This window comes from Leuresthes tenuis, unplaced genomic scaffold (assembly GCF_036924035.1).
Source record: "Leuresthes tenuis unplaced genomic scaffold, fLeuTen1.0.hap1 SCAF_8, whole genome shotgun sequence".
NCBI classification, from domain to species: domain Eukaryota; kingdom Metazoa; phylum Chordata; class Actinopteri; order Atheriniformes; family Atherinopsidae; genus Leuresthes; species Leuresthes tenuis.
In genome coordinates, this window is record NW_027325362.1 from 11,220,042 (window position 1) to 11,236,234 (window position 16,193).

At 36.5% G+C, this 16,193-nt stretch overlaps 1 protein-coding gene across 2 annotated transcripts in view; it reads right to left on the reverse strand.

Annotated features, from left to right (window-relative positions):
• Nucleotides 1–11,495: 11,495 nt before the first annotated feature.
• Nucleotides 11,496–16,193, reverse strand: part of LOC140312934 (carbohydrate sulfotransferase 15-like) — a 31,539-nt gene continuing 26,841 nt past the window's right edge. The window contains exons 5-8 of one of the 2 annotated variants that reach the window (XM_072390825.1): nucleotides 15,840–15,996; nucleotides 15,487–15,643; nucleotides 13,390–13,537; nucleotides 11,496–13,277 (exon numbers count right to left, since the gene is read on the reverse strand). In XM_072390825.1, coding sequence (XP_072246926.1) covers nucleotides 13,087–13,277; nucleotides 13,390–13,537; nucleotides 15,487–15,643; nucleotides 15,840–15,996 — 653 coding nt within the window. In that variant the 3' untranslated portion in view covers nucleotides 11,496–13,086. The remainder of the gene's footprint in view (nucleotides 13,278–13,389; nucleotides 13,538–15,486; nucleotides 15,644–15,839; nucleotides 15,997–16,193) is intronic. The other variant, XM_072390826.1, reaches the window with a different exon arrangement.

The following is a 16,193-nucleotide window of genomic DNA, read 5'->3' on the forward strand; positions in this document are numbered from 1 at the left end:
AACTGAGTAATGATACCCTGAATCACAAAGAAAACTCCCGATGAGGGAATTCAGAGGAAGCTCATGTCAAGCACTCTGATGAGGAAGAGCAGATCCTGTAAGTTGCGAAAAAGAGTTTATGTCAAGTTAATGTTAGTTTCTCAAAATAACTATAATATAATGACAAAATCTATTTTAAATGATTTAGTATCTTGAATTATACTAATCAGTCTCAAAATAATGAGAACCATTCCCAAAAGTATGGCCTAATATCTCAAAATTATGAGATTTGTCCTTTCTGGTCCACTAAGTTTAGGTTTATCTTATCCATTTGCTTTATTTTGATACTATTGAATAATTCATTGATAATGAACCATCTGCCGTTGCTTTGACATAGTAAGTCATTATTTTGAGACGATTTCTCATTATTTTGAGATACCAAGTCAGAATTATGAGATACAATCTTTTTTTAATGGTATTTTGGGACTCGAAGTTATTATTCTTGATAGTGTTATTTTTATCTATCTTTCTTTCTACAATGAAAGGACTTACGTAGAAAATCTCTACTCGTAATGCTTGAAACTACATTTAAAAAGTTGATTGTATTTTTTAAGCCTAATCAAAAAACAAGGCAACAAATAATGAGTGAATTTATTTGAATGCAGATATTGGTTGGACCACTTGTTGCAAATGCATGTCAATGGTATCATGAGTGTTTTTTAAAGAATACTCCCAGGTACTCAGTGATGTCTTGCATGGCCACTTTCTACAGACATGGGAAAATGGGAAAAATTTTAATGTTTTGGTGACTTTCACTGTGCCAGCTGCTCTGAGAGCTCTGCTGCTGACAGTTAACGAGGGGATGATGTGTGTGTGTCTTCACTCTCCAGAGTGAGTCATTTCCAACCATCTACTTAATGATCAGGAGATACAATAACTTGGGAAAGTTTGGGTGAGTATGTAATTTGGATGTATAACAGATGGTTTCTGGTGCAACTAAAACTAGTGACAAATTATTCAAACCTTATGAAACTTTTTTTACTTGTTTACTTGTTATTTCTCTTGAAATTTTAGAATATCTACAGAAATGAGTTACAATTTAATAAAGACTTAAACCACAGACTAAGATATAAATGACACAATATTTAATAAAAGTATTTGTGAAATAGATAGAAATAGATGTACATTTCATTTATCTAAGGCAGAGTATGTGTAGGCAGCAGAAAGAAAAAAAAGAAAAATGCAATATAGATTGTTATGCAGTTTTCTGAGATGATTTTCCACACTAAAACAAAATCACTTTGGACTATTTCAACAACTGGTGCATTAAATCTTAAATGGCTTAAATGCTGCAGCACATTACTTTTAAGATTGCTGCATGATGAAGCATGATTTGAACAAATGTATACCATGGTCACAGTGGCAAAGACTGTCTAGGCACTTTGCTTCTTCTCTGGCTTTCATGGCTTCAGTTAGCATGCTGTCCATGTTTACCAGTCCTGCCAAGTGTACAAGGCATATATTCAGGCTTCCTGCCTCCCACTGCACTCATGGTGCTCTGCATGCAGACACCAAACATGCTAAAACCCATTACTCAATAGACTGTTGAATTAAATGGTACCTACTGATTTGGTGACAAATTAATTGGACATTTCAAAGCCCTTGTTTCTCATATGCTATAAGTGAGGTGATTAGTCCCATGGTGGCACTTGAATGATGCAATTATTTTTAGCAAATATGTTGCTTTCACTCACAGATCCCTCTACAGCAACTTAAGTTCCATCCATCCATCCATTTTCTATACCCAGTTAATCCATTGTTTGGGTCATCGGACGAGAGGCGGGTTACACCAATGACAGATTAACAGACCTACTGCATCACTGCTTTTTTGTCATTTTGCTGTACAGCAAATCCCTCAGATAAACCTCAGGCCTCAAGTTGATGCTATAAAATGCATCTGACAGGAATTTCTTACTTTTTCATTACCTTGCTGTCAACTGCAGTGAAGATTGTATGTGATAATATTGTATCAGAGAGACCCCATCTGACATGAGGTACTATTAAAAAGCCTATCAAATAATAATTGAGACCAAGGGGAGGCACTTCCACAGTGACACAGGTAGAGCATATTGTACTTAAGGTAGTTTATGCTCACAGATAAGGGTTACAGCAGAAGTGGAAGATAACACACCTCTCATGGTTTTATTATATTTTCACAGATATGATTCATGCCCTGATAGAAAGAAAAAAAATATCACATCCTGAAGGAGAGAGTGACATTCACATGCAACAGGATATGACAGTAGCTCACAGACCATATATGTCCCTTTCCAGCCTTGTTTCACTCAGTCAATACTTTCACCCATCAATGAGAAATGTAAGGAGAATGCCATTAGAAGGAAGAGAATAAACCCTGTGGGGGGGATTGGGAATCTATCAGAAGCACAGAGAACAAAACCAATCTGTGCAATTATTGTTTCAGCCAGCTAAGAGCCCATGGCTTAGGGAAAATCCATCAAGTCATTTCATTAGGAGAGACCTTGGCAGTGAAAAGATGTGGAGACAATGGGGCCACTTTCTGGATAACTGTGGTTACACATGAATGAGCCTCTCTCTCAGGTCAAATGAACATGCAAGCAATGAAAAGGAGAATTTCTGTCAAGTGAAAATTCTTGATAACAATGACCGAGTGAGTCCTGAAATTGTTTTCAAGACCTTCTTGTTTTTTCCCTGGTACCAAAGCAACGGTGAAGACAAGAAAAATAAGGATGATCTCATGAGAAATGCAAAGGTATTCACAATCCTTGAATGGATGGTATTTGGGATGTTTTTCTTTTAATCACTGTTTCCAAGAAATCATGAAAGACAGGTGTGTCGTTCTATATTAGCTGAAGTCACTCCATGAATAGAAGATAGTAGTTTCATCCACTGGCCAGTAGGTTTTTCCTGTGTGCTCCACTTTACTCCAGTTTTCCAAACACATGCAGATGACGTGAACTGGAGACCATAGGTGTAACTTTTTGTCTGTCTCTTTGTGTAATCCTTTTGACAGACTTTTAACCTACCAAGGTATGCCTTTGGTAGTGGGCACTTTAAGGTTATGGAGCTTTAATAGACACATATGTGAGTATTGATCTATTTGATGCCAACTGCTTTGGCTCTCCTTAATTGCCTGTCGAGATCTTGTGCAAAGCAGCCACATTTTGAGACCTTTACTCAATTAAGCAATATTAACACAGGAACGAACATCCATTAGCATACATGTGAGAATGTGTATGCATTTATGTGTGAAAGTGTGAAGAGGGGGAACTGAAAAGAAAAGAGACTAACTGCTGGCATCACTTTAGTCTAACAGAGAGGAAACGTCAACATCTGAATTATGAAGGCTTCCTAACTTCTTCCACTGTTTTATTGGTCATATTTCCCAACGATAAGTCGAGAGAAGAATTATCGTGTGTGTTACATTTGTGTGTTGGGAGACTCAGCATGAAGTTTACCCACTGAGCGTGTGTGGAAGATTTTATTTCAAACGAGGGACGGGATCTTAGAGGCCGTTTACAGAGTTTTCACATATGCTCAGATTTGATTGTTCTTCATTTATTATCCTTGACATAAGATAATGTGTGTGTCTATTAAATGCAGTAATAACAAGGATTCTTAATTCACAGAAATCTGAAAAATGTACATTATGCATAACCGCATCTCGTAATTATCTGTGTCAAATTAGATGAGTGAGTCAGAGGTAAAGCAGCACAGCAGCTCAGATGGCAGCTGCAGATTGTGACAGGTACTGAGACGTCTTCTAACACAATTGAAACACTGTGATTTATGGCAGATCGAATCGTGAAAGTCACTGAATAAAACAAATGGAAAACCATGCTTGACTAAACAAAGACTCTCACTGGATGACTTTAAACATAAATGTGTTCTCTTTGCATATTTATCATTCTGAATGCTGTGTGTTGCATTTCTGTCACGTCGCTGTCACACATGTTGTATCTTCCTTGATTAAATCTTTCATCAGCTCACTGCAGCATCAGTGCAGATGTGTATCTGAAGAGAGAAATTTGACAAAAGAATGCAAATATAAGAAGAAATAAACATCAACTTGCACAGAGCACTGGAGTAAGCTCACAGCTGCCTGGAAAACTCATCACAAAACTGCCATCAGGGCTGTAAGAACAGCTAAAGTCCATGATCCAGGTAATCTCAAAATAACAATCTGGACACAGGGGACAGCTGTTTGGTTTATTGTTTCTAATCAAATGTAAGCAGTGTTTTTGAAAGCAATTATTCCACAATAAAGTCCTCTTAATCATAACAGAGCTGAATTTTAACCAAAACTCTTGTTCCGTAATGATCCTCCCCATGATCTCTTCTGTTGATAAAAATGGAGATTTTAAAGTCAAAACAAACAGCATGGCAAAAAAGCAAGCGCAATAATTTCCCCTTAATCATTCAATTTTAAGAGAAAAATTTTTAACCATTTACGTATAGAAAATAAACCTCAAGAGCTATGTACAAAACTCCTTTCCGGGTGCAAACACAACTTGTTATATGATGGAAACTATTTGTCAAATCTTTAAAGCCCTTTTATTCTCATTACAGTCCTGATATTGAAGTTTCATGATTTTCCTTTGGTTCAAAAGTAAAGCAGTAAAACAACATTATTTTTTACTTTTCATGCAATATAAACACTATGTAGTTTTAATGGAATTTAGAGGATGAAGAATACAAATGCAGTGATCTTAACTGAAGAAAGAGTCTCTTCCAACAAGTCCACTAACTTAAATTTTCTTATATGTTGTTTGCTCTTTCCGTTAGATACAACCCATGAAGGTGTCTTGTAAAGTCCCAGGAGGATATGACTCGTGAGCATTTTCACATCAGAGCAAATGTCGTTCTCAATGATTTAATTTAAGAAGGCCCATAATCTCCATAATGAGAAAAGAATGTGAGTTCATGCATTCATGACATGTTTTCAAGACTGACATTTTACAACATGGTTTTCATCTTGATTACCACCTTACACCTTACTGAAACACTCTTGTCCCTATCTGGTTGGGTTTGAATGATAACATTTGATGTTTAGGATTAGAAAATCATGATTAAGGCTAAATTATTTTCATTTTTCTTACATTTTTCTTACTAACTTAATGTGTGCTCTTCAGAAATAACATTGTTACCCAGCTGCATTTTGTTAAAGATCACGTGGACAAGACAGACTAAATTTTAAAAAAATTGAAGATATGACACCCAAACAGGCTGCACGGTGGTGTGGTGGTTAGCATTGTCGCCTCAGGTTCCAGGTTCAACTCCCGGCTGGGGCCTTTCTGTATGGAGTTTGCATGTTCTCCCTGTGTATGCGTGGGCTTTCTCCGGGTTCTCCGGCTTCCTACCACCGTCCAAAAAAACATGCATGTTAATTGGCAACTCTAAATTGTCCTTAGGAGTGAGTGTGAGCATCTGTGGTTTTTTGTCTCGTTTGTCTCTGTGTGGCCCTGCGATGGACTGGTGACCTGTCCAGGGTGTACCTCGCCTCTCGCCCGATGACTGCTGGGATAGGCTCCAGCCCACCCCCCGTGACCCGACCGACGGATTAAGCAGGTATAGAAAATGGATGGATGGAGACCCAAACATATTTAAAGCCTTAAGTTTGAAGTAACTAGAACCCCGCATTCTAGCATTAGAACCTCATCAGTTCTGTGAAACATGGAGGTGGTAGTATCATGGTTTGGATATGTTTTGCTGCATCTGAGCCAGAACATTTAGTTATCATAACAGTAAAGTCATCATTAAGAGAGCAGGACATCTGTTTCAATTCAGTTGTTTCTGCACAACTAGGACATAGTGTCTAATGAAATAAAATGTTCACATACTTTTTCCACTTCCGACAAATGTGTATGATATTGTTCATATGTATTCATCTGATTTATCTCTTCTGTTTTCTAGGACGTGTGTGTTAAAATTGGCACAAAATATTGAAAAATTCCAAAGGTTTCACAAACTTTCAGCCACCACATATTAGACACCATCTATTAGAATAAACATAAAGGGAGTTATCTGGATTACCTGTGCTTCCGTACACAAGACTCCATTTAAAAGAAAAATGTTGTGTTATTGTTTTTCTCCTCATGTTTGTTTGCTGCATTCAGTATAACCAGTAGCATATCTGTGTATATGTTTTGTCCATATTGTCATTCATACAGTGTAGTGTGTATATTCTTTCTGCAACATCGACAAGGGAAATCACTCAAACACTCAATCACAAAAACGTTGCATTTTCCATTTCACAAGAAAGGAAAAAGAGTCCTAGCAGAGGGCTTCTCTATTGTGCAATCAAATGAGATAGTGATGTGAATTTCCACTTGCTGAAATTGAAGTCATAGCGCAGTTCAACCATGACTCATTGCCTTTGCTCAGGACCTGTAGTACACAGAGATTTATCTCTATCATTCCTTTACTGTCTCTGCAAGCGGAAAATGAGACATACTACTGTTCAGTGAGGTCATCTCTTGTTACTGCTGATGGGCCTTCATGAGGAAACAGATCCAATACACACATAGGCAGGACAGACAGGGGCGTGATAAATGAAAAGGAATACCTGAACCCTTGACCTAATGTGTCAATAGATCCAGTGCCCTGGTGGTGTTTTCCTGGTCTACTTGTCCCCTTAGAGGGAAGATGTGCGCAAATCCATGCACAGTTGTTGGAGGGGATCACCTTGGTCCCATGATGAAAGAGTTCAATCTTGATGGGATTGATTTCTTCTAGGATTTCTTCATTCACTCGGTGGTCACTGAATGGTTTGATGAAAGTGATGTGAATCATAGGGCTTTCATAATCACCAGCTTTCAGACCACAGCTGCTAATCTATCAGGGATTTCTGTGGTAGAATCTGCATGTTAACAAACTTTTTTCATAAATTGAGTTTTATTTTGTAAACAGAAATCTATATGTATGTTTTTACAGTAGTGAACCAAAAATCATAAAATGAGAAACCCTGGTCTTGTTTAATGTGTGGATCAACACAGTCTAACTTCTACTCTGCATTAGCTTTTTTTAGCTTAGTAATTATGGTAAGTAATTATGTGTTTAAATTTAACATTTTTTCAAGACATTTTGACATATTTAAAATAGAAAATGAATAAACCTTTGAGTAGGCATTCATTTGTAATGACCCACTGAGTTAAACAAAAATTCTATGAACTAAACGCACCCTCTTTAATATCATATTAGCTTATGCCCAGTTCTTTAGAAAATTATCTTATATGATATCATCAAAGCAAATCAATGGATTAGTATGTATAAATGCTGTTTTGAAATGTCTTCTTCCACCTTTGTCCTGCTCAGTCCTATTTACAGGATGTTACTGGGTCAATGGTGGGGTTGTCTGAAAAACAAACTACTCAAGTGTAGAGATTTATAGAAGTGTCTCCTCACATCTTGTAATGGCTTCTAAGCAGTCATTTATTTTACTTTTTCAAAAGTAGTGGAACAACTTCAGATTACACCTTCTTTGCCATCAACTTCAGAATGTAGCTTCTCACGAAGTTTTAACAAGTGAGAGAAGTTTCCCCTTGTAGGTGTTTAGTTTATTCGCAGTCCTATGTATTTCGACACAAACACGTGAAACAAAGATGTCACATTTACATTTTTACTCATAAGGACACAGAAATGTTCATTTTAACACTTCTGTTACAGTTCATGGCCGGAGGAGAAAGTCAAGTTGGAACCTAACAGACGAGAGACGGGCAGGTACAGAAAAGTGAACAAAAAGCACTGCCAAGGCAAGAATAAGTAAGACCTAAAATCAAAACCAACAAGAAATGTCTGACTGACAGTTGGAGCAATGATGCGTAACGAGCACAGTTGGCAACACGATTAATTAACAAGGAAACTGAGGACATCTGGCCAGAAGGAGAACAAACAAAAATTTACAGAATACCCAAGAAATTAGACTTCACAAAATAAAACAAGAAACTAAAGTATAAACAAGATAAGACAAATTACACATAAGAACCAAATGACACAACAGAACCAGAGCTCCTATCGAAGCAAGAATCCAAGAAACCAAAATAAAAATCCTCTCCACAGTGTCTTTTAATCATTTTTATGTAATGACAGAGGACATCTTGTCTTAATACATCAGAATTAAAAAAGTCCACTCAAATCTCTGTATTATGTGAGTGATTCAGCATGTCTAATCAGGCTGATGAATAGTCAGATGCTTGGATTAATTGGTCTGAATTACTCATAGTACCACTTGTTTGCTGCGTTCAGAGCTGATGCTGATGACACAACTAAATCAAAGTCCCATGATACAGGAGATTAATGTGTTTACCTCAAACTACTTACAACTACTTATTATCATACTGCCATCACCAAGTTACCAGATACATAAGTGTTTAGCTAAGGACACATGACAAAATGACATAAACTCAAGTTGTAAAAGTAAGGTTCCTTTCATTTGGCAGCACTTAAAAGTTACTTGTTATCCCTCCACTCATATCCTTAATGCAGACTGCAGTTGCTACTGTAGTTTTTAAACCCACTGTCCACCATGAAAGTGGAATCCTTTTTAATAAGTTTTTTTTTATCATTATCTTTCTTTTTTATAGGTGTTTTATAGGTGTTCCTCAAAGTACAGATGGTTCAATGTACAGTCTTTGTGGACATTTCAGGGAAAAAAATGTAATACTATACTTTTGTCACTCAGTTGTAGTGAGGGGCCAAAAAGGAACCAAAAAAAATCCTAAAAAAGTAATAAGTGAGACAGTAACAGAGCAAGCCTTGGCACAGAGAACAACTACAACAATCTGCTAATGACTAAAGGACACCTCAAGGTACTTAAGGGAGGTGAGGACAAAGAGCGACTGTGTGGCAAACGGTAACTCAAGCCTGATGTGAAACAAGAGCAAAAAGAAGAACTACCTGGACTGAACAATAAAAGCAAGATCTGCTAAATGAAATAGGAAGTTTAGCAAACTAATACAATTAAGAAAAACAGTACTGACAATAAACAAGAAAAGGGACTAACTATAATATGGAAAACATTCTGTACTGCAATGCAAAGCACCTTTTTAATCTTGTTCATGCTTTAAAAAGTGCTTTACAATGTGTCTCTTATTTGCACATTTACACCAACTCTTGTGTAAAGCTTCTTAAATGTTATATGGATCAGTGGAAATCTAAATGACAAGGATTGCATTAAAACAGCAAAATAAAGAACAAAACAGTTGTGTAAGACATACTTTGACTGTAACAGTCAAAAGTTCTTATTTCTACAGTAATTTGTTGGTAGTTGAGGCACAAGATATGAATTGTTGGTCAACTTTCAGCCAAGACCACAATATTTCACAAATCTCAGCCATGCTTGAACACAAATGGGACACAAACTCTGGAGCAAAATAAGTTGTGTGTGGATATATATTGAGTATTGATTATCATTCCTTTAGAACTGTTGTTCAAACACTTTAACTGTTAGATAAGGTTTAGTAGTAACTGATGAAATAACATTTCAAAAATATTTCTATTACAGACATTTGTATTCAGGGTATTATTGTGGGTAACATTACTTGTTCTAAAAATATTCTTTGGCTGTTCATTCTATTCCCTTATTTCCATTTCACCTCTGTCTCCTTCAGCAGCTCTGAGCCTTGGTTTAAGTTAATGATCTTTATCTATTGCATTCTCAATTGATTCACTAATCAGTGAGCTGAGGATGCTTCAAAGTCTCGATTGCCTTTTTCCCTTCCAGCATGTTAATTTAGCTCAAGTCATTATAGACATGCTGTGTAGAAGCATCAAACAAATCGAGAGGAGAGCAGGAGTTCAGGTGTGTGGATCAGCATTAACTAGGAAATTGAAAGTGTTCGTTGCATGAATATCTTCTCACAACACTATCACTCTTGGCAAAAACAGTCTGAAAAAGTGCAGATATCATGGATTGCTAGACTGACAGATTTGTCACACATTACCATTGAATACATGAACAGAGTGAAAGATTGCTGAAAAATAATGAGCAGAATTGTAGAAAAATAACAGGACACTGAAACTGAAGCATCATTAATTCTGTTACTGTGTTTTTCTTACTGTCAAAATGTCACAATGCCTGTTGTGATAAAAGGATTCAAGGATTTACAGCACAGTATCTTATTTGACGATGCAATATAACACCAACAGGGTTTTTGTCACTGGACTGCATTGATTAAAACATTTGTAGCTTCAGCTGAAGGTTGTAAAGCATTTCTTTTTCATTTGATAGACATAGCTCAACATGTCCTTGAGCAAGGCAACTGTGCATCAAATTGCAGTGCAGAAAACCCTCAGTCATGGTGATGATGATGATGTCGCTCCAAACAGGTGTGAATGAGCAGAAAGTGTGAAAATGGGCATGGCGAGGAATGATGTAAAATAAATAAAATAAATTTACAGTTCGCTCTAACGTCATCCTGCCTCTTTAACTACAGCGACACGGTTTTGACAAAATGGAGGAACTTAAAAAATTACCCTTTCAGTTTTTCTGTGTATGGAAATCATGCAAGACGCATCATATGTTCAAAGGACTCAACAAATGTGGCCTTCCACAGGTTTTTATCAATGTCTGACCTGATGATTTTCTTTGCTCAATAATAGCATGTTGACAATGTCAGTAATAAAATGTCTTCCATAATTTAGGACCCATCGACTCAGACAAATTTAATTTAAACTATGATTGGTTCAAAACTGGTGGTTAGCACCGTCGCCTCACAGCAAGAGGGTCCCAGGTGCAACTCCCGGCTGTGGCCTTTCTGTGTGGAGTTTGCATGTTCTCCCTGTGTATGCGTGGGTTCTCTCCGGGTACTCTGGCTTCCTCCCACCGTCTAAAAATATGCATGTTAGGTTAATTGACAACTCTAAATTGTTCTTAGGAGTGAGTATGAACGTGTGTGTGGTCGTTTGTCTCGTTTGTCTCTGTGTGGCCCTGTGATGGACTGGTGACCTGTCCAGGGTGTACCCCGCCTCTCGCCCAATGACCACTGGGATAGGCTCCAGCCCCCCCACGACCCAACCCATGGATTAAGAGGGTATAGAAAATGGATGGATGGATGGATGGATGGATAATTCAACACAATAACTGAGAAGTGTTTGCAAGATTGTCACAAACATGAGTGCCATTTGTGTGAAAATTTGTCAATCCACTGGCAATTTACAATTTATATTTCACACATCCACAATGCTAAATAATGAGACAGTAATTGTACTATAACTGAAGGCATATTAGTCTTAAAGAAAACAAACATCGAAAACGTTTTGATGACGTCAAATGTCAGAAACATGAGTGTTGCTAAAAAGTTTTATATAATTTTCCTTTAACACAAAATGTAACAGTAAGCTATTTGAATTAAACTACATGCTGTCAAAAACATCGAATTATGAATAAATTAGACTTATGTTTATAGTTTCAAAATATTTAATCACACAAACTTTGTTCAATTCATTAAGACATTTCAACAAATTGTACGATTCTCTATTGTTCCTAAGTAGGAGGAGGCTGTTTTACAACTTGTCCACTTTCCTAAATATAACATGGAGACTTGTCACAGGAAGACCAGTTGGTTTATAATTTGTGTGTATGAGGAAGTTCCATCTGTATTTTAGTGACCTCTAGTGACCAATCACTGAAAGTGAAAAAGAAGTCTAACTGCCACCACTTAATTAAACATTTTGTATATTTCAACAACACACCCATGATTTATTTTCAATTTTAAACATAGGGAAATAATTCAGATTACTCCACACATTATTTTAAGCACATCAGAATCTAGCATGGCCTGAAAACTACATTTTTCAAATTATCAACTAATATTTGAGCCAAGTGAACCATGGTAAAATCTTTCCCAAGACCTGCATAAGCTAACCTAATTAAAAAAAACACATCAACATAACAAGCAAATGCATCCCCATTATTTCATTTGATGGAACAATATATAACATTATAATGACATCATAATCATCTTATAAACTTCAGCTTAGCAACCAAAAGCAATAATTAATTCTATATAAAAGCAGACAAGCAAAAGGTACAAAAGTTTCACTTTTGCAAACCTTTTCTGAGTTTAAATTTAGCTTTTTTAGCACATTACTAATATGTAACACTACAAATGTTACATGACACTGTTGTCCTTTATACAATGTATTTGAACTTACAAATATGAATACAAATGTTTAACCTCAAAACAGCTTTTACCGTGTACTTTGGTCTTTTTTTTTTTTTCCGAAACACACCACAATGTAACTGAGATATAAAAAGATTACAGTAAAACATTAAGAAAATTTCAGCATTAGGTGACACTAACCCAAAAAGAGAAACATTTTCACATTGTCATTCATTTAATATTTGGTTCCCCTTTAAACCATTCAGTTTGAGGTATGCAAAGAGTAAAGACAATAAAAAAAATCTGACATTTGAACAAAAATTCCCTACAGAGTGTTACTTTGTCTCATCTAAATTTCTCTGAACAAGCAAACTAAACTTTTCCATTATAGTAGGCTGTATTGGGACAGTGTTTTTCAAGACTTGGTAAAGGTTGGCTAAAATAATTACATTTAGCTCAATTAGAAAAAAAAACGAAAAAGAGAAAATCCCAACTATCCTAAATGACATTATAGGCTGCATCCCATTTCAGTGTACCTAAATAGTGGGCCTGCTCCCTGCTTGGAGATCTTCCTTAGCAAAATTCCCCTTTTCGTAACACTAATTCACAAAGACTCTCTGAAATCTATTAATAGTATTAATTAATATATATTATAAAGATTTCTTTAATATAATTTTAGCAACATGTAGGGGAAATGAACCATGAAAAAGTGATTTATGTTAAAGTCGAGTTCACATATTCACATGTTCACAATCTCATGATATTCTGTTTAATATTCAGAGTCTCAGAGTCAGAAACACAGATTGTTATGTATCATCTTAACTTGCTGCACCACTCAAAGTCTTTCAGAATCAAACAAATATCACAGTTTTTCCATTTTAGATCATTTTTTTATGACAGCACTTTAGCTGTAGCTGCTGCTCTGATCATTCACTTCTCTTCTAATTTCGTCTGTGCTCATTCCCCTTCAGCTGTTACTCCAGAGGAAGGCCTTGCTGTTTAACACTCTGGCCAGTTCATGGTTGAAGGGCTGGTAAAATTTGCTGAGGAGGTTTCTCGTGACTGGAAGCATTGGACCAAGTTTTGTGTCTTTAGTCCGCCGGGTATTAGACATGGATTGTTTGGTCAGCGCTGTCTCCAAATCCTTTGACAGAGGACCTGCAATGAAAGTAAGAAACGGTAGAGTCGAGTTCAATACACAAGCAAATAGGAGCAAGCTTTTCCCGAAAAATGCAATATGATATATTTTTGTAGCTTTTTGGATACATACCTACACTCAAAAAATCAAAAATTTTCTTCATTCCCACTTTAAGGTCGGTTCCATAATTCTCCAGTTGAACAACTAGAATCTGCTCCCTGTGGAAAACTGTTAGCCAGTCCCGAATGTAGACAAAGTACATACCCAGGTTTAGTCTTACCTGTGGGGAAAAAAATCAACATAAATAAACAAGATAAATATTTCATGATTAGCTGGTTCTGTCAAAGACAATAGAGAAAACACACACATCAATCAGCCAAAAGTGTGCGACATGAGTGTTCTTACTCATTTTGCGTTAGCCCCTCACTGGCCATCTTACTGCTGCATCTATTACATAAAAATGTAATTAAATAATATTTGCTAAAAAAAAAGCATTAATTCAAGAAATTATGAAGAAAGTATTTACTTTTGAATGTTTAAATGATACATTAAAAGAATGGGATTGAACCTAGATGCCAAAGAAGCATAAACTAATCAAACACATAGTTAATTTTTTGCGCTTTGTCATGAATTGTACTTTGAGTAAGTAAAATGTTCATTCTGAATTTGTCAACTATATTCCCCACTGAAACAAGTTGAGTTAAGTTCCAAAATTCATGATGACATGAAAAAACAATCAGGTGCTCAAAAGAGACGGCAAGTGTTGGTTACCTCAATCAACACAAAGAATGTTACCAACTCTTTTTTTGTTCAATGTGCTCTAATGAACAAATGCCAGGACCAAAATGAAAAGTGTCACCCTGAGTCCTCCAGAGGGCACCACAACGCAACACCAAGCAGTGGCACAAACTCACTCAAAGTCACTCATGACTCTCCCAAAATAAAAATAAAAAACTGTATAGATCAAAGTTTTAATCACCAGAGTCTATAATACATAAATGCTGGTACACAGAATTAAAGATGTTCAGATTTTAATATGGGATTTGTTTATTTTTCAAGGTTTACATTGCTTATTTTCTTTCAAACACTCATTCTACACATTTTCATTTTGTTTAACATTAGCAGACAATCTTAGATGCTACACGTGCTCATAAATATAACGTACAAAATAAGTTTCTTTTTATGGCAATTTTAGTGAAAAAATAATCTCTACTTAATGGTCAAATATTGTTGTACAGTTGTAACAGTAATAATGAAAATAAACTCGACTCTGACGACTCTGACAATGCATCTGCGCAATATGATAGCCCATGATTACCGAAAATATACTGATATCAGCACAAGAAGGCAATTAAACACAAAAGGCGTGTATCTGATTGATGCTGCTATTGTTGCAGGCGGGTGTGCCTTCAGTTATAAAACTAATACATGATTATTAGACAAAAATATTGAAGTATGTTTAATACGATATTAATGGCCTATAATATTGAAATATTACTGTTTTTAGATGATATGCCATGTTTGTAGTTGAGCTGTTAAATGCAAACTGTGTTTTGCAAATTTTGCGTTCAACTTTTTTCCCGCCGTTTATTTTGGTAAAATTCTGTCACACTGCTGATGTCTTTGATATGGACTTTACAGCCCTAGACTGTTAACAGTAAGTAACCGTAGTTACCCTGACGTCCTCCATTGATTTGTGAACAGCCATTTAAAAGCCTCAAATTAGGCTTTTAGTGATTGCCATTTTGGTGTGATTGATTTAAGTGTGAAGCTGTGATACTTGATGCTGAGTGATACTTGAAAACAACTGGACAAAAATGTGTACATCTAAGGACTGATTTCTATTTCATAATCTCATGACATTAAGGAGGATGTTTTGGAACTGACCCCTGGTGACTGATAGTAGAATTACACTTTAAAGTACTTCCTTATTGACTTTTCATTTCTAAACTTGATTACATTCCTCTTTTAAATACACCCCATGGTCAAATATGGTAGAGATGGACACACAGTGATACTAATAAACAAACAGAAACTTATAGAGTTTCTTAAGACTTAACAGAGTCTTTTGGACTGGACTGCATTATACTGCATTTGAGCATACCAATAGATATACCACCCAACCTCTGGTTAAGACAGATGGTTATTATGTAATGAAAATTCACCAAGCAAAGTCATTCATACGATTAATTGTAGACGGTTAAAAATTAGACAATACATTGCACTAACCGGCATGCTATTGATGAGGCTGGCACTGTAGACACAGAAACGGAGTGACCTCTCAGAGAGACAGGACTGAAACAACTGAACTGACTCTGTGACCTTCTGATGGAAGTCCTCTACTGACTTGTGGGCTGTGGTGAAGTACAAGTAGTCGGAGTAAAGCCTAGAAGCAGAGGAAGGCAGAGTTTCAATCCAGTTAAAAGTAAGAAACGACAACTTTCTGGATGTACAGCAAATACGGTATGCTCTGCAGCAACAGTAAGCTGCATGAAAGCCCTTAGAAGCAAATGAAACGGTGTAACCATGGAAGGTCAGAGCTCTGTCTACATAAGCAAAAGTAGGAATGGAGTCCTTTGTACCTTTCGACTGGATCCCTGAGCATGATGATGATTCTGGCATCAGGTTGGACCGCGTGGATAAAGTCCTGGACCAGGAAAGGAGGCTCAGTCTCCACCCTGTCTCTATGGATATAGCTCCAGGCTTGGTTGTCCCACATAGTAGATGGACTGGCTTCACCTGTGAATAACAACAGTCTCAGTATCAGATTGTTTGAAAAGTTTAGTTAAAAGTCATTCAAAATGCTTCAGCCAGAATACTGGCAAACAACAGGAAACGAGAATTACTTGAATTCTTAAACCCTAACAAGTGCTTACAGTTGAAAATATAATTTAATCTAAGGCCTTTCCAGCTGTCTATACGTGAACTGTCTGGGC